General features: G+C 38.1%; 1 protein-coding gene across 2 annotated transcripts in view; it reads left to right on the plus strand.

Annotated features, from left to right (window-relative positions):
• The first annotated feature begins 285 nt into the window (after window positions 1–285).
• The window catches only part of RFC1 (replication factor C subunit 1), an 84,507-nt gene continuing 65,026 nt past the window's right edge, over window positions 286–19,766 (plus strand). For both annotated transcript variants that reach the window (XM_058722819.1, XM_058722820.1), the window contains exons 1-2: window positions 286–405; window positions 15,815–15,943. In XM_058722819.1, coding sequence (XP_058578802.1) covers window positions 403–405; window positions 15,815–15,943 — 132 coding nt within the window. In that variant the 5' untranslated portion in view covers window positions 286–402. The remainder of the gene's footprint in view (window positions 406–15,814; window positions 15,944–19,766) is intronic.

Below are 19,766 nucleotides of genomic sequence, written 5' to 3' on the forward strand. Positions count from 1 at the left end.
TTGAAACACCTGAAAGCTGGTGTAAGGCAGTGCACCCTAGAGACGTGTAATTGGGAGAAACCCGGTTTGCCCGCCTTAGTACATCAACCTCGGAAGCTCCATTTGAGGGCTCCCACCAAAAGCCCAAGGCGCAAACCTGCGCGCGGACCCCGGTCCCGTACCTCCTCGCGATGGCAGCGGCCCGCGGGCCTGCGGGGCGTCACCTGGGCCGACGTCGCACCTCCCGCCTCCCGCCAGGGCCAAAGTGAAGCTGCGCGCCTTCTGACGTCATCACCGGGCGCCGCGGCCCCCACCACCTTCCACTTCGCGGGAGAAGTTGTTGGCGCGAATGGATCCCGAGTCCCGGTAACGGATTCCCCAGCCCACCGGCCTGCCCGCCCGCGCCGTAGTCCGTGGGCTGCGATGGTGAGTCCCTGGGGGAGGCTGTGCGACTCGGGGGCTCGGGAGAGTTTGCAGGCTGGGTGTGGACCGGGCACTTTTGGAATGCAGGGTGGGGAAGGACGGCGGTGCGGGGCTCCGGAGGGGAGCGAAGGCACGGAAGGGGCCAAAAATCTGGCACTGGTCGCACAGCTTTCCTGGGACCGCGGGGTTTCTGCTCTCGGCAGCAGGCTGCGCTCATGCCTTTGGTGCCGCGCCGCAGTTTCACTTTTTTTTACTCTTGGGGGAAGGGAGGAAGGAAGAGAGTAAAGAAGGTGATTTGGGGGCTTGGCGATAAAGTTGTTTTCCTGTTTGGCGTTGCCCGAAACCTCTCTTTGCGTCCTGCTTAAAGCATTGATTTCAAGCCCTCGTTCAAGGCGGAGAAAAATGTAACAAACTTTCCTTTTTTGTAAGTTGTGTTAGGCCTTGAACTTTCGTCATTAATAGCGCCACGAAACGCTCATCACAGAGCCGTTTGAGACCGAAGGCTTAGGGAGGATGCTTTATTTTGTTTAAATGAATTGGTAGAAGCCAAAGGGATAACACGGTTTACCAGGGGGAAAAAAACCCCAAACCCTAACAACACTGGAGGTAAAGACAGATACAATATATCTGACAGCTGTCATCGCTTATCACCTGATGTTAAAAATAATCTTATAAAAACACACCTCTGTATAATTGTGCATAAAGCATATCAGTTGAGCGTGAAATGATTATGCAGGTATTAAAACAGACGTTCATGCTGGTATGGAAATAGATACAGATATGTGTTTGAAATATTTAAAGGACAATTTATGATGATCTATTAAGCCAGAATCTACTTTATAATCAGACGTAATTTTTTCAACTATTTTTTACCTTATTACAACACCAGCATCCTGGAGGGAAAATTTTTATGCTACATTGGGAAACCTTGCAGCCCTTAATGTTTTTTTCTCATAAAAAAGGGATAAAATAATAGCCACCTTGCACCAAATATCAGTGTGTAAGCTGTTTGTTTTATATACCTTTTCTCACTTAAACCTCTCAGCAATCTAGTTTTACGGATGGTGAAGGAGGCTTTTAGAGTTTAAACAGTTTGTCATACAACTAATAAGTGGTTGAACTAGAGTAAGAACCTCGGTTTTTCTGACCACTACGTTATACTGCCTCCCTAAAATGATTATAATTACATATTGGACTTAAGGCACTATAGTATTGTGGAAAGTTGATGACATTTGGAGTCTTGAAGGTTAAGAATAAGGCGATAATTTAGTCTTGCTCTGCCATTTGGTAGTTTTGTGGTGGTGGATTTTATTTGGTTTAAGTAAATAGCTTAACTTTAACTTTTTTAAGCTTGTGTTTTTCTTTTTTTTTTTTTTTTTTTTTTAATTTTTTTTAACATTTATTTATTTTTGAGACAGAGAGAGTCAGAGCATGAACAGGAGAGGGCCAGAGAGAGAGGGAGACACAGAATCCGAAACAGGCTCCAGGCTCTGAGCTGTCAGCACAGAGCCCGATGCGGGGCTTGAACTCACGGAGTGCGAGATCATGACCTGAGCTGAAGTCGGACACTTAACCGACTGAGCCACCCAGGCGCCCCTAAGCTTGTGTTTTTCTTAATTGTAAAAAGGGGCAAAATATAGCTGTCTTAAGTGATTAGCTTGAGGATTAAACAGGGTAATCTGTGTAAAGCTTTTTTTTTTTTTTAATTTTTTTAATGTTTATTTATTTTTGAGACAGAGAGAGACAGAGCATGAATGGGGGAGGGGCAGAGAGAGAGGGAGACACAGAATCGGAAGCAGGCTCCAGGCTCTGAGCAACCGTGAGGTCGTGACCTGAGCTGAAGTCGGACGCTCAACCGACTGAGCCACCCAGGCGCCCCTGTAAAGCTTTTTTTGTGGCACCTAGCATGTGGAGGTATACTACTATGTGACTACCAATGATCTAATTTTATTAGGAAGGACTCTGGAACATTGCATAGTTTAAGGGTATCAAAGATGCCTCTGATGTTGTCAGTTACAGTGAACAATGGTTTATATAGTCAACTTTTGATCATTCAAGGACTTTAAGTTTTGGTTCTTTTCTATCTTAGTACTTTTGTTCGCATGCAGATGAAAAACAAAGCTCTTCTAAGAAAAGAAGTAGGGGTCAGATGGGTCAGTTTTGCTCTTTGCTGAAGGGAAAGGTTCTATAACATAGATAAGAATTTTGGATTGCATTGGTATTTAATTTAGTCTTTCTGTCTCTAGTACAACAGTTAGCAAAACCCCAGACTAAAATTCTGTTCAGTGTAGATTTATTGAACACCTAGGCACAAGTTATATTGTAATACAGTAGTTTTTAACTTTGGGTCACAGTTCCCTTTGATAATGTGGTGAGTGGTATGCAAATTTTCTGCCCACAGAAATACATATGGGCATGTATACAACATTTAAGAGAATTTGCATATCTTCTGAAGCCCTTCCATAGACGTTTACAACTCTTACCCTGGGGGCTACATTTTTTTTTTTCTTAAATATTTTCTAACTGAAGTTATCAATAAAGGGGTAAAATACTATATCTACAAAATCCAATACTCCGTAAGCATTAAAAAAGAGAAAACTTTATGCCCTGATATAAAACAGCTGTCAAGATAATTTAGTTAAAAAACAAGGGTGTAGGACAGTATGTAAAGTTTCACTTTATGCAGAGAAAGAGAGAAAAGAATATACACACTTTTATTTGAAGTGTGAAAGGATACACAAGGAACTGATAACATTTGCTACCTCTGAAGATGGGAAATATGTGTCTGAGAGGCAGGATCAGAAGCAGACTTTTTTACTCTTGAATTTTTAACCAAGTGAACATAATGTCTATTAAAGGAATTGAAACAAAATTAAAGATAAAAAGAATAGAAAAGAAGTCATGTAAACAATTTGGTTGCTATAAGAATTTAATAACATGCTCAAAATGTGAATGAAACCTGAGATGCCATTTTTAAGAAATCAGCATATGTAATTTGTTGGCTGGTATAATTTATTGAACATATGCATAAGGTTGAATTAAACACACATGAGACCTAGAGTATAGCCTGTTAGAAGAGCTGTCATGTCTAAATACATCTGAGTTGCTTCATGCTCCATTTTAGGGGATACCTTTTGCATTGAGTTTTACTATATGAGTGCTCCCCCTGGACTAGTGCTGTCACCCTATTATAGTGTAGTTTTTGCCATATGTAGTAGTAGTTGACCTATAAGGCCCCTACCTACCTCTCTTATCTCTCTGTCTTTTGAGTGTATTAGGCTGGTTCTGTCTCTGCTCTTGTTCTTGCTATTTCATCTCCTTGTTCACATCCTTCCTCACGTGTCTGCCTTTTTCTTATTACTCAAGCCTCAGTCATCACTTCCTCAGAGCTTTTGGTGTTGTATCTAAGAAACCATTGCCTAATCCAAGGTCATGAAGATTTATGCCTATCTTCTTCTAAAAGTTTTACCTCTCACCTTTAACCTTGATCCATTTTGAGTTAATTTTTAAATTTTATTTTTTATTTTAGAGAGAGAGTGAGCAGGAGGGAGAGAGGGGTATAGAGGGAGAGAAAGAGAGAATCTTAAGCAGGTTCCATGCTCAGCACGGAGCTGGATGTGGGGCTCCATCCTATGACCCCGAGATTATGACCTGAGCTGAAATCAAGAGTCAGATGCTCAACTAACTGAGCCACCCAGGCGTCCTGTGTTAATTTTTTGTATAGGGTGTGAAGTAGGGGTTCATGTTTATTCTTTTGCATGTGGATAGTTGTTCCTGCACCATTTGCAGACATTTCTTTTCCCATTGAATTATCTTGGCTCTCTAGTTAAGAATCAAGTGACCATAAGTGTGAGGATTTTTTTTTTTAATTCTCTGTACTTTTCCTCTATCTATCTATCTATCTATCTATCTATCTATCTACCTATCTTAGTGCCAGTAACACACTGTCATTTTTACTGTAGTTTTGTGGTAAGTCCCTGCCTGCCCCCCCCCCCCCCCCCTTTGTGGTAAGTTTTGAAATCAGGAAGTATGAGTTCTTCAACTTTGTTATTTTTCAAGATTGTTTTGTGTGTTCTGGGTCCCTTGACTTTCCACATGAATTTTAGAATCAGCAAAGAAGCCAGCTGGGATTTGATAGTGATGATGTTGAATCTGTGGATCATTTGGGGGAGTATTGCCCTCTTAACAATAGAATGTCTTCTGATCCATGAACATGGACTATCTTTTCATTTGTTTACATCTTTAATTTCTTTAAACAATGTTTTATAGTTTTCAGAGTATAGGTTTTACACTATTATTAGGTTTACTTCTAAGTATTTTGTTCTTTTTGATGATATTGTAAATGGAATTGTTTTCTTAATTTCAATTTTGGATTGTTCATTGCAAAAGTGTAGAAACTTTTGTATATTGATCTGTATTCTGCAACCTTGCTGAACTCATGTAGTAGTTTTAATAGTTTTTTTCGTGCATTCCTTAGGATTTTTTTCTATATAAGATCATTTCATCTGTAAATAGAGATAGTTTTACTTCATCCTGTCCAATCTAGGTGCCTTTTATCTCTGTCTCTCTTTTTATTGCCTAAATGCTTTTGCTGGAACCTTCACAAGTGTTGACTAGAAGTGATGGGAGTGGTTGCATCTTTTTCCTGATCTCAGGGAAAGCATTCTAACAACTTTTTGCTTTCAAAGTGTAAGACCTTAATATAGTTTTAAATACTTTATTCCACAGCTTGTCTCTCCTGTGCTACCAGTTAAATCATTGTGTATATTAGTCAAATATATAATTTGTATATTAGTGTTTTTCAGGATAAAAGATTCTTATATTTGGACAGGTTTTGTGAAGTTTGCTGATAATCAGTTTCTTCTTGTGGATTTGGTGGTTGACTTAAAAATATTAACCAGAAATATTTATATTTCTTTGTTACTTTCTTTAAAAAAAATTTTTTTTTTTAACGTTTATTTATTTTCGAGACAGGGAGAGACAGAGCATGAACAGGGGAGGGTCAGAGAGAGGGAGACACAGAATATGAAGCAGGCTCCAGGCTCTGAGCTGTCAGCACAGAGCCCGACGCGGGACTAGAACTCACGGACCGCAAGATCATGACCTGAGCCGAAGTCGGCCGCCCAACCGACTGAGCCACCCAGGCGCCCCTCTTTGTTACTTTCAAAGTAGAGAAGTGAAGCCAAGATACATTGTGGCAATTACTCTACAGAGCACTGCCATACTTACTTTGCATAAAATCCTGTACCTTTCAAAGATAAGTGAACAGAGTGACATAATTTGTTTTCTTTTTGCATTTTTGATAGGCAAATATAACTTGTTTGTTGGTTGAGCTCATCAGCAGTGGAAAAAAGTAACTTGAAGTTTTTTGATCATACTTCAAAGTAAATATATAGTGGCTTTTGTACTTTGACCTTCTAAAGCTAGAGGTCAGTGAAAGCTTACTTCTGTATGGGTTTAGGAGTATTTACTGCAAAAATTTTTTTCATCTCTAACTCTACTAGTGGATTTATATAATGAACCAAGTTGGAAACTTCTTGGTACAGGTAAAGGACTCTAAAAATGCAAGGTTTTTTTTTTTTTTTTTTTTTGAGTACTTGGCAAAGTTGGGTATTTTGTCTTGGCTTATGTATGTTAAAATTACATTTGGGCTGCCTACTAGGTGATGCTTCTCTCTAATAGTGTTGTAGAATTGTTAGTTACACCTTAAGGTAGAAAATGCAAGAAGTCTTTTTTTGCTTACGTTTAAGAGCATCTTAGATTTCAAAACTTTTACTAGAGAATATCTTGTTGGCATTCTCAATTTTTTTAATTCTGGAGTTGAAGTTAAAAAAGTCATAGGGTTGTTATGAGGATTAAATGAGTAAATATTTTTAAAGTGCTTAAATTATTGCTTGGCACAGAGCAAGTCCTATTTAAGGGTTTATTAAAGAAGTAAATAAATGATGCCTTGACTCTGGGCATTGGCAAAAGAAAAAGAGGGAAGGGGACAATAATATTTGAAACATATGATGAATAGGTGGAGAGTCAGAGTGAGGAGGAAAAACAGTACCCAGGTTTCTGTTTTGGGTGAATGGTGGTGCCATGCATTGAGGTGGGGAATAAAGGGAGAGAAGCAAGTCCCACAGAAATACGAGCTTAGTTTTGGACATTATGGATTGGAGGTATCTTTGGGGCATTTGGACAGAGATGTATCGGCAGACTATTGGCTACGTGATATGGAACTTAGGGGAGGTGTGGGGTGGAGAGATTGAGGAGAGATTTAGGAGGTATCAGTGTGTATATACTTGGTACGGAGATTGAGATGGATGTGAGTTAGCTTGAGTGTATGTGGATCAGAAGTTTTTGATTTCGGATTCATGGAGAACCATTAGTAGGTTTCAGGGAAAACCCCTGAATTTTAGATTACATGCAAAGTTTTGTATGTGTGGGGTGTTTTTTGCCATCAGTCAGTTCTCTAGTTCTCTTGGTACTAACTAGGTGTCCTACAGTTCAGTTTACTTCCAACACTATTCAGATTTAGTGCAGACTGCATAAGTTAAGGGGCTCAGTCCCACAAAGTGGCTCCCACTTCAGAAACCAGTTACAAGCCCTAGTCCACCTATACTTCTGACTGACTGGCTCTAAGTCAGGGCTTTTCAGGACCTCCTCCTCAGGTTTGATAATTTGCTATGGTGGCTCACAGAACTCAGGGAAACATTTTACTTATATTTACCGGTTTATTATGTGGCTACAACTCAGGAACAGCTAAAGGGAAGGAGAAGGTTTGTAGGGTAAGATATGGGGGGTTGGAGGGTACAGAGCTTCCGTGCTGTCTTTGCGTATGCCACCCTCCTAGCAACTTGATATGTTGACCAACCCAGAAGCTCTTCAAACATCGAACCTTGCTTATTCAAGAGTCTTTATAATCTAATCTTCAGTCCACCTCTTCTCCCTGTAGAACTAGGAGTGGGGCTGAGAGTTCCCATTCTTGGCCTTTCTAGTGACCAGTTTCCATCCTACGTTGCCTCATTAGTATAAACTTAGGTGTGATCCAAAGGACTGATTGTAAATAACAGAAGACACTTCTGTCACTTAGGAAATTCCAAGGTTTTTAGGAGCTCTGTGCCAGGAACCAGGGATAAATTTTTATTATAGTGTGTTTTTGCATATTTCTGTGGAAAATAATCATAGCTTTTGTCAGATCCACAAAAGTGTAAAAAACAAAACAAAACCCTGGTGTGTTTAGTGAAAAGAACACGCCTCTGTTTACTTGGCACATGTTTTGGATATTAATAGATAGGCAACCTGTTACTGACAGCATCTTGTACTAGCGTATAAGTTTTGCAGGGACAGGAGCCACAAGGATAGGGAACTGCTGTACAGTGCCTGGCACATGGTACTTTTTTTTTTTTTTTCAACGTTTTTTATTTATTTTTGGGACAGAGAGAGACAGAGCATGAACGGGGGAGGGGCAGAGAGAGAGGGAGACACAGAATCGGAAACAGGCTCCAGGCTCCGAGCCATCAGCCCAGAGCCTGACGCGGGGCTCGAACTCACGGACCGCGAGATCGTGACCTGGCTGAAGTCGGACGCTTAACCGACTGTGCCACCCAGGCGCCCCACATGGTACATTTTTAATAAGTATTTGATGAAGTACAAATAAACTTTATTTCCAATAAAAGAGAAATTAACTAGAATAGAAAATTTACTGGTACGAAAACATCTTTTCTAGCCCTTTCTACTTTAATCTATCGAACATTTTTGTTAAAGTTTATTTAAGTAATCTTTACACACAACATGGGGCTTGAGTCTACAACCCTGAGATCAAGAGTCACATGCTGGGGTGCCTGGGTGGCTTGATTGGTTAAGTGTCTGACTTTGGCTCAGGTCATGATCTCATGAGTTCTAGACCTGTGTTGGGCTCTGTGCTGACAGCACGGAGCCTGGAGCCTTTTTCAGATTCTGCGTCTCCCTCTCTCTCTGCCTCTCCCCTGCTTGTTCTCTCTCTCTCTCTTTCTCTCCGAAAAATAAACATAAAAAAAAAAAAAAGTTGCACGCTCTTCCGACTGAGCCAGCCAGGCGCCCCTCTAATCTATTGAACATTTAATGACAATAAGTAATATAGCCTAGAGAAATACAGTATTTATTATGTGGTAGGTCTATTTTTTTAAAATTATTTTTTATTTTCTTTAATATTTATTTATTTGTTTGTTTGTTTATTTATTTATTTAATGTGTAGTTAGTTATTTTTGACAGAGAGAGAGCAGGAGTGCGAGAGGGGCAGAGACAGAGAGGGAGAGAGAGAATTCCAAGCAGGCTCTATGTTGTCAGTGCAGAGCCCAACGTGGGGCTTGATCCCACAAGCCTGTGAGATCATGACCTGAGCTAAATCAAGAGTTGGATGCTTAACTGACTGAGCTACCCAGGTGTCCCTATATATTTTTTTAATGCTTTTATTTTTAGCTTTGAGAGAGCACGAGTGAGGGGGAGAGAAGCAGAGGGGGAGAGAAAGAATATCAAGCAGGCTCCATGATCAGCACAAAGCCCAACATGGAGCTTGATCCCAGGATCCCAGGATTATGACCTGAGCTGAAATCACGAGTTGGTTGCTCAACTACTGAGCCATCCAGGTGCCCCACAATTATTTATTATTTTTAAAAAAAGTTTATTTATTTATTTATTTTGAGAGAGACAGAGAGAGAGAGAGAGAGAGAGCGAGCAAGGGAGAGGCAGAGAATCCTGAGCAGCCTCTGCACTGTCAGTGCAGAGCCCAGTGTGGGGCTTGATCCCACAAACCGTAAGAGCATGACCTGAGCTGAAATCAAGAGTCACCCAGATGCCCCCCCAATTATTTGTTTTTTAAATTGAAGTATAGTTGACACACATTCATTTCAGGTGTAGAAAATAGTGAATTGACAACTCTATATGCTGTGCTCACCACACGCTTAGCTGTCATGTGTCACCATAAAATGCTATTGCAATATCATTGACTGTATTCTGTATGCTGTACCTTTTTGTCCCTGTGACTTATTCGTTTCATAACTAGAAGCCTATATCTCCCACTTCCCTTTGTACATTTTGCCTATCTCTTCAACCTCCTTCCCTTTGGCAACCACCAGTTCTCAGTATTTATGGTCTTTTTGTGCTTTTTGTTTGTTTTTTAGATTTCACATATAAATGAAATCATGTGGTATTTTTCTTTCTGTCTGACTTAATTTTACTTAGCATAATACCCCCTAGGTCCATCCATGTTGTCATAAATGGCAAGATCTCATTATTTTTATGGCTGAATAATATATATATATGTATTTTATTACATATATAATATATTTATTATAATATATATATATATATAATTATAATACATATATATGTGTGTGTGTGTGTGTGTAAACCCCATGTGGTCTTTGTTCATCTGTCAGTGGACATTTAGGTTGGTAGGTCTGTTTTCGATTTGAACTTAATTTCAGTCTTCATTGAAATAGTATAAATTTGATTTTTTAGATCAGAAGTCAGCTGTAAAAAGTTGACTTCTGGATGAATAAAAACCATAATCAGACTACATTAACCGTGGTGAAAATGTCAAAATGTTTAAATAAATCATTAGATCAGGCATAAAGAGTTTTAAATGTTTCAGTTATTCCAATTATGCATGTTTGAAGGAGAATTTATTTTTTAAAAATCTAAATTAATTAATTTCCATTTTCTGTTTAATTTTGCCGGTGTTGGTTAGTACTTTTGGATCAGATACACCTGAAAACTTTCTGTAGTACAGTATTTCATTGAAAGAGTAGTCTCGGACTCATGTGATTACACTTAATTATGGCTTCAGAATTTCACACATCTTCCTCAACACAACCAAGAATAGAATTGGGTGTTTTCACTTCTTGGGAGCAGCCTCTTAGGTAGACTGAGCAGATTCCAGGGCAAGTAGGAGAGGCAGATACTTCCATAATCATATGTTCTCTCTTTCTTTTCCCTTTCTGTGCTTTATATTGTCTGTTCTTTATTTCCTGTGTTTTGCTTTATTTTCTAAAGACAGAAAGACCAAGAATAGAAAAGTAGAATGAAACCTCCACAGAAACAGAGACTTTTGTCTGTTTTGTTTATTCCAAGCACCGAGAAGAGTTCGTGGTTCATAGAAGGCTCTCAGTGAATATTTGTTGAAGGAATAAATGAATGAAGGAATAAAGAGGAATTTGATGCAGGTTCTTAAAATTCTTCCTGGATAGAACCTGTGATTATTTAAAAATTTTTCAGATCACACTTGTTTTTTACTCACTGGTATCTTAGAATTTCTTGAGGCCAGTGCTAGACTTTGCTGTATCATTAACATTGATTATATGTAGAGATATATATGATTTCTAAAAGATAATTAGTTTGGCGAAAACAAATTTGAAGAGGAAATATTGTAGAAAGAGTGAAACTATTTTGTTTTTTGTAGCCACAATATTATAATATGACAAGAGAGTACCATATTTCAAGGGTTAATTATAGGTCAACTTTAATAATTTATTTCAGAATTAATACACAATAAGTGTTAATTTAATACCCACTTAAAATTTCTTAAAGTCAAAAGCAATAGGTAAAGTCATAGCAAAAAATTAATCTCAATTAAAGATTATGTTAATACTCAATTTTTTAAAAACACATCTACCATGAGTTTCATTTTACATAATCAAGAACCTGTCTTTTGGAGGGAGCCCAGATGTAAAGGTCAGTGACCTTAGAAATAACTGCTCATGTGTTCAACCGATACGTATAGTTTTAAAGCTTTTATTATTAAGTAATCACTCCCAGTGTGGGGCTTGAACTCAAAAGCTCTACTGACTGAGCCAGCCAGTGCTCCATTGCATTCATCCAGCATTATCTCAAGTGCTGGCCCTGTGCTTGAGATAGAGTGGTGAGCTAGGCCTGCTCTATGGAACTTAACAGCAGTGCCTTCAAACTCAGATTTATATGACTATCAAAAGTATAGTCTGGCTGGCTCAGTCGGTACAGCATGTGACTCTCGGTCTTGGGGTTGTGAGTTCAAGCCCCACGTTGGGGGTACAGGTTACTTAAAAAAAAAATCTCATTTAATCATCTTAGGACTTAATTCAGGTGTTGCTTCTTTTGGAAAGGTGTCTGTGTTAGTTGTTCCTGTCTTCTAGTTTTGTGAGAAGCTCTGTCTTAGCACTCTTTTGTATTTAATTCTTTTTTTTTTTAATTTTATTTAAAAAAAAATTTTTTTTAATGTTCATTTATTTTTGAGACAGAGAGAGACAGAGCATGAACAGGGGAGGGGCAGAGAGGGAGACACAGAATCCGAAACAGGCTCCGAGCTGCCAGCACAGAGCCCGACGCGGGGCTCGAACTCACGGACCGTGAGATCATGACGTGAGCCGAAGTTGGACGCTTAACCGACCAAGCCACCCAGGCGCCCCTGTATTTAATTCTTTATATACTAATTTCACTCCCAGGTAGCTTCATGAGGGCATTTTCCTGTTTGTGTTCTAAGTCCCTGGCACAGTGCCCGCCTCTAAGCATACATACTTGTCAGGAATGAGAAGGGAAATGCCATACTGCTAATTGTGGGGTATGGCTACTTTGCATAGATCCTTAGAGTTGTAGGAAAACTATGAAGGGGCAGTCATGGTCAAGTGGAAAACTGAAAGGGATTTGGAGGACCAGGTTCCGTGGTGGAGGTTTTTGGTGTGCCACCTTAATCCCCACAGGAATTTTATGAGGCAGGTGGTAACGTGAGGAAACTGAGAGGCAGAGAAGTTATGTAATTCATCCCAAGTGTCCGGTACTAAATGGCAAAACGGATAGAAAGCCTTTGTCTGTCTTAATTCCACTTATCTATAAAACAGAGATATTCTGTTTGCCTTATATACCTCACAGAATCGAGAGAGAGAAATCTGTGTCCAGTAGCTGTAAGTAAAAGCACATAAACTTGTTATTATTAGCTATCTGTGCTAAAATTTGTTTTAACTTTGATGTGATTTTTGCCCAAGTTTTTGCCTTATTTGACCTGAATTACTTGTTCAACTAGTAACTGTTGAAGAAGAAAATAAGAAGAGTTAATTACTTTTTTTTGGTCTCCCCAAATAAAAATAATGTTATTTCTTTTATCATTTCTTTTAGAAATGGACTTCCTGTGACAATGGATATGCACATTTAAAATTGTGACAAGTATTGCTGATTGTCTTCAAGATGAGTTTTTGTCCTCCAGTATACCAGTTTTTACTTTTACAGCAGAATAGTTTGTGAGCATCTGTTCCCCCATATCCTTGACAAATCTGGGCATTATCAGTCTTTTAACATTTAGAGAAAAATAATCCAGCTTCAATTTATTTGTTTATTGTTTGTGAAGTTGAACATCTCTTATTATTTGTTGATTATTTGCATTTTTTATAATTTGCTTACTAGTAGCTTTAATTCATTTTTCTACTCAGCTATCTTATTGGTTTGTAGGGACCCTATATATACACCATATATTGTAGATATTTTCAAGTTAGTTACTTGTATTTTAACTTTTGTTTATGGCATCTTTTCTTGTTATGTAGTCAGATCTGTCTTCCTTTATGGATGGTTTCTAGGCTTGATGTTATACTTAGAAGACTTTCCCTTTGCCAAGATTATAAAAGTAAATTAAGATCGGTTCCCTCTTCTACTCATATACTCAGGAATAATTATTTTGTGCATTCAAGAATGGTGTTTAAATTAAAACATTTTTTTTAATGTTTATTTTTGAGAAAGAGAGAGACAGTGCAAGTGGGGGAGGGGCAAAGAGAGAGAGGGAGAGACAGAATCAGGAGCAGACCCCAGGCTCTGAGCTGCCAGCACAGAGCCTGATGTGGGGCTTGAACTCTCAAACCCGGAGATTGTGACCTGAGCCAAAGTTGGGTGCTTAACTGACTAAGCCACCCAGGTGCCCCAAGAGTGATGTTTAGATCTATTATTTGGGAGTATGATTAGCCACTAGACTTGTTCGCCATTTCATGAAATGTTTGAAAACTGGGAGTACTAGACTAGGGAATGTTAATTGAAGGGTAAAGTGAAGTCACTCTCTAAGGCCAAATTAGTGACCCTTGTCTTTTAGATGTTTATATACAAGATGGCTGTTCACATTGGAGATAATCCTAAAAGGTGTGAGTTAATTGGCTTTCCTTGTGATGAAAATTCTTTTCCAAAAGTTTAGATTTTCAGTGTGCATTGGGATAGATCAGAATGTTGTTATTTGACTGTTCTTCTGCCATCAGAGTATAAGGGTGTGGGGAGTGAGAGAGTAGGGTAGAATAAAGAAAAGGAAGAGAAAGGGGATGTGAATAGAAAGGATTAGTTAGGAAGGAAAAGTAACAATGCTGAGTATGAAACACAAAAGTCAGAGAGCCTTAACATAACCAACCATTCCATTTCCTGAATTATATTTTGTTTTCTTTTGTGGTTGTAAGCGTTTGTGTGCCTAATACAGTTTGAAAACCAGCAGTGACTTTAACCTGATTATTAATATTCAGTTTTGGTATTTCCATGGTACATGTGTTGTGCTGTGTGTAAGGGTGCATGCATGCGTGCAAACTGTCACCACCATTTGAATGAAAAATCAGTTGGTAATTTTAAAAGTGAAACTCTGGTGTGAAACTGTCATTTCCTCCAGAAGCAATAAAGTAAATAGTTGTCAACCGCAAACCCAGTTTTTTGTAAGTTATATGGAAGACTGTGCCTTTCTTTATTGCCTATTTTTCTTTATTTAGCACTTGACACAAATGTCTTAGCCTCATAGGTGAAGTATTTATTCTGTAAACAATATTTTTTAGACTTAGATTTTATTAGGATGGATTTGTGACTTTTCTGTGTTAAGCAGGTTACAAAAGAGAACATAAAATCAGAGAGGTCTATAATCTTTTAAAAGAAATTTAGTGTCTGTGTACCTCATTTATCTGCTTTGTTTATTTGCTTAGACACAAAGCTATTTTTGTGTGTGCATAACATGCTTATTTGGGATTTGTGACATTTTAAGAGTATGATATTTACTGCCAGGTTCTAGGAAAGAATTGTTAACTTTCTTACACCTCACAAAGTACCTTTAAGAATTTTTTTGTATTTGAGAGAGAGAGAGAGCGAGCGAGCACACGAGTGGGGGAGAGGGTCAGAGAGGGAGAGAGACAGAGACAGAGACAGAGAGAATCTTAAGCAGTCTCCATGCTCAGTGCTGAGCCCAAAGTGGGGCTTGATCCCGTGACCCTGAGATCATGACCTGAGCTGAAATCAAGAGTCAATGCTCAACTGACTGAACCTCCCAGGTGCCCCGGCAAAGTACTTTCAACAGGCATTTTGCTCACCACAATAAAGAGAGGAACAGGGAACAGGTTAAAAGGATTGAAAACTCAGGAACATAAGATAGGAAGAGGAGAACACTTGGCTCTTGAACCCAGTTCTTAGGAATTCAGATCCTTATTCAGATCTCATTATTTTGTGTTCCTTATATCCTTGCCTGGGAGCAGAGATAATTGTAAGTAGAGACGTTTCAGTGATATGAAGGAATAATAGTTCATAAATGAGGGAAAGGGAAGCTTTTTACTGAGCCAACATTAATTATCCTCATAAAGTGTAGGTAGTATTAGTCCCACTTTACTGATGAGAAATCAGATTAAAGTAACCTGCCCAAGGTCACACATAAAAAGCAGTGGAGTAGAGATTCATACTGAGGCTTTCTGATTCCAAGATCTATTCCTGTTCTCTACACCGTCCCGTGTTCAAAGCTAAAATCTAAAAGGGTAGGGAAGAATATGTATGCAAAAGATAAAAGTGAGTGATTTTAATTGTAAATTACATTGTAAATGTTTCATTATGATTAATTTGATTTCAGCTTAACACAAAGGGATAGAGCAATTAAAGAGAATATTGTAATAAGCATAAAATATTTACTTCAGAATTTGGAAAAATCCTATAAAGAAGAGTAACTTCAAGGTTTTTAGTTATTAAGTGATTAAGTTTTAAGTTATTAAGCCTTAAATGATCAGAGTTGTGAAAGGTATCCTTCTTTCAAACTGGAGTATAAATGCCATGGGCAAGGATTGTACTCTTCAACATTTGTCTTCTCTCTCACTGTGCCTGGGGAGGTGGGATGAATATGCGCATATGACTTGCCTCTTTAGTAATTATGCTGTTGTTAAGAACAAGTTCATTGCTCATTTTTGTCCTGCTTTTGCCAAATTCTGAGAATTAATAACTATTTTTCATTAGGCGAAGGGTTCTTAACCCAGGTAATTTTATCAGTAAACTTTTGCACGTGAAAAGAACACTGCTGCTCATGGTGGAGTTATTGCACTGTGAAGAAATTGCTGAGGGCAAACCAGTTTGTGTGCAGGTGTCCCCGTTTGCAAGTGAAATTCACATTTTGTGCCGTTAATGTTTGTTTATGCATGTCCATTTTTGCTTTTAGGATATTCGGAAATTCTTTGGGGTTATACCAAGTGGAAAGAAACTTGTGACTGACACAGTGAAGAAGAATGAGAAGACAAAGTCTGCTGAAGAAACTTTAAAAGCAAAGAAAGGAATAAAGGAAATCAAGGTCAGTTTTCCAGATACCGTATTGAATTGTATAAAAAGTTAAATAAACTCAGTTCCTAGACTTGATATTATGCGAGTCTGAAATGAATATAGATTTCAACTCATTTTGCAGAGAAAGAAGACAAGTATATTTCTAATTAATACAGCTTCCTGCATTCATTGCTTGTTTTCCTATAGGAGAGATGGAACCCTTTTCAGTTGTTAAAACTTTGTATTTTAAGACCAAAGTTTATTCTTAAAGACATGAGCCCCAAGTGAAAGGTGTTGGACTTCTGGTGAAGGAAAACTTTGGAGGAAAGCTTTATTCTTTCCTTGTCTTCCTTGGGCCTCAGAGAAGTTAAGGTACATTGTCACTGTAGAAAGCAGGTGATGGCTACAATAGTGTGTCTGAGTTAATATTGTTCCACTTTGTGTAAGATATGAGAGTTTTGTAACTCTACAGGTCTATTTACCACCATCTTTTATGTTTTAACTATCATATGTATTATAGCTACATGTGTTAATACTCCACATTCAGTGTGATAATTTTTGCTCCAAACAGACATGTATTTTAAAGAAATTAAGAGGAAAAAAATTGATCTTTTATATTTACCCACATTTGCCATTTCTGGTACTTTTCATTTCTTATTGAAGATAAGAATTTCTTAATTTCTGTCTCATATCATTGTCTTTATACCTGAAGAATTTTCTTTGCCATTTCTTGTAGTGTAGGTCTTTGGTAACACATTGCCCAAGTTTTTATTTATTTATTTAACAGTTTATTTATTTTGAGAGAGAGAGAGAGCATGCATGCACACAAGCAGGGGAAGGGGAGAGAGAGGGAGACAGAATCTGCACTTACAGTGCAGAGCCTGAAGTGGGGCTCAATCTTATGAACCTTGAGATCATGACTTGAGCCAAAATCAAGAGTTGGTTGCTTAACTGACTGAGCCACCCAGGTGCCTGTAAGTTTTTGTTTATTTAATAATGTCTTTATTTTGTCTTCATTCTTGAAGGATATTTTTGCTGGATATAGAATTTTGGATTGACAGTTTTTTGTTTCAGCACTTTAAAATGTTCCATTGTCCTTTGGTCTCTATTTTTTTCTGGAAAGATGTTAGCAGTCATTCATATTGTTTTCTTTTGTATGTTATGTATTGTTTTTCTCATGCTGCGTTACAGATTTTTATCTTTGGTCTTCAGCTTTGACTGTGGTGTGCCTGGGTGTGGTTTTCTTGCGTGTATCCTGTTTATGGTTTCTGAGTTTCTTAAATGTATAAATCTCATCAAATTTGGGAAATTTCTGCCATTATTTGTTCAAATATATTTCTGCCTTATTCTCTTTGTCCTCTTCTGGGATTCCAATTATACACATATTAGAATTTTGATATTGCCTCACAGCTCGTGGAGATTTGTTCATTTTTATTCTTTTTTTTTTTTTCCCTATACTTCAGATTATATAATTTCTTTGTTACTGTCTTCAGGTTCATTGACTCTTCTTCCCTCTCCAGTTTGCTGTTAAGCCTATGTAGTGAATATGTTATTTTAAATATTGTATTTTTCAATTCTAGAATTTCTGATTGTTTCTTTTTCATAGTTTTTATTTATTTATGTTCTTGAATGTGGTTATAATAGGTACTTTAAACTTGTTGGCTAATTCTAACATATTAGGATTGGTCTCTGTTAAATGCCTTTTCTCTTAAGTCTTTGGCTCAAGTATTAGTCAGTTTGGGCTACTATAGCAAAATACATAGACTGGATGGCTTAAACTGAAATTTATTTTCTTACAGTTCTGGGGGCTAGAAGTCTATGGTTAAGGTTCCAGCCAATTCAGTTCTTGGCAAGAACTCTCTTTCTGGATTGTAGATAGCTACCTTCTTGCTGTGTCCTCACATAACGTTTTCTTGGTGCGAGCACATCGAGGGAGAGAGAGGTAGAGAGAGAGAGCACGTGCGCTAGTGAGTGTGTGTACATACATGTGTGAGTGAGGCCTCTGGTGTCTCTTCAAGGACATAAAGCTTGTCAGATCAGGGCCCCATCCTTTATGACCTCATTTAACCATAATTCCTTAGAGACTTCTGTCTCCAAATACAGCAACAATGAGGACATAGGGGCTCAACATATGAATTAGGAGGGATACAAGCATTCAGCCCAAACATTTTGCCAATGGTCCCCCAAATTCATGTTCTTCTCACAATGCAAATTACATTCATTTCATCCTGACAGCCCCTAAAAGTCTTAACTCATTACAGTACCAACTGTCAAGTCCAGAGTCTTATCTAAATACCATTTAAACCAGATAGGGTGAGACTCAAGGTATGATTTCTCCTGAGAAAATTCCTCTTTAGCTGTGGACCTGGGAAACCAGACAAGTATGTGTTTCCAAAATACAGTGGTGGGATAGGCATGGAATAGACATTCCCATTTCAAAAGGGAGAAATCAGATGGAAGAAAGGGGGGATGGGTCCCAAGCAAGTCCAAAACCTAGCAAGGCCAAAACCTAGCAAAGCAAATTCTATTAGATCTTAAAGCTTGAGAAAATCTTTAGCTTGATATCCTGCCTTCTGGACCCACTGGGGCAGTCGTCCCAGTCCCAAGGCTTCTGGATGGAGGCTGCTGATCTGTTGAAACAACAAGTAAGGCAGCCTGATCTCTGAATCACCTTCATGATCTCTTCTTTTCTTAGAGAATGGTGCAGGTTTGCAGCTGAATAGCTCTACTGTCCTTCCCGTAGAATCAAGAAGTCTGACAGCCTTCCTTCATTTTGTCTCATTTCAAACTAGCATGGTTTTTGCTTGTGAAATCTCATTATCTCTTTATTGAGTGATAGTCCAGCCACACTTTTGGTGTTCTTTTCAGCACATGTGTTCTCATTTTTTGCAACATAGGTTGAGTATTTTCCGAAGCTTTAAGTTCTGGTTCCTTTTTGCTTAACAATTCAGTTCATTTCTCTCCTCTTGCATTTTACTGTAGAGGATTCGGAATCTCTTCAGCTAAATAGTTTCATTGTTCACAAGTTCTATCTTTCACTAAAACACAATGTAGCCAAGTTCTTTGCCATTTTATAACAAGGATTGCCGTTTCTCCAGTTTCCAACAATCTGTTCCTTGATTCTGTCTGAAACCTCACCAGAATGGTCTTTAATGTTCATATTTACCAGCATTCGATTTATGATGTGTATATCCTCTAAGATTATAGAAGCTTTCCCCATAGCTCTTATTTTTTCTCCTTGAGACCTTGTTGAAGTTGCATTTAACATCCCTATTATTGCTAACAGTCCCTTCACAGGAGTCTACATTTTACAAAATTTTTCTTTTTATTTGTTATTTTGTTTATTGAAGTATGGTTGACAAATAGTATTACATTAGTTTCAGGTGTGCAACGTAGTGATTCAGCAACTCTGTGTTATGCTATGCTCACAAGTGTAGGTCCTATACAGCACTATTAAAATACTATTGACTGTATTCCCTAATCTATACCTTTCATCCCCATGATTGATTCATTTCATAACTGGAAGCCTGTACCTCTTACCCTTTCACCCCTACTTACCCATGCCTTCAACCCCCTTCCCTCTGGCAACCACCAGTTCTCAGTATTTATGGATCTGTTTCTGCTTTGTTCATTCGTTTTGTTTTTCAGATTCCACTTATAAGTGAAATCATATGGTATTTGTTTTCTGCTGTCTGACTTATTTCACTTAGTGTAATACTCTCCAGGTGTGACATATGGCAAGATCTCCTTTTTTTTTTTTTTATGGTTGAGTAATATTTTGTTATGTTATTATTTATTTATTTTTATAATAAAACCTTTTATTTTGTTATTTTTTAAAATCTTTATTTATTTTG

Source organism: Neofelis nebulosa, chromosome 3, assembly GCF_028018385.1.
Source record: "Neofelis nebulosa isolate mNeoNeb1 chromosome 3, mNeoNeb1.pri, whole genome shotgun sequence".
NCBI lineage: Eukaryota > Metazoa > Chordata > Mammalia > Carnivora > Felidae > Neofelis > Neofelis nebulosa.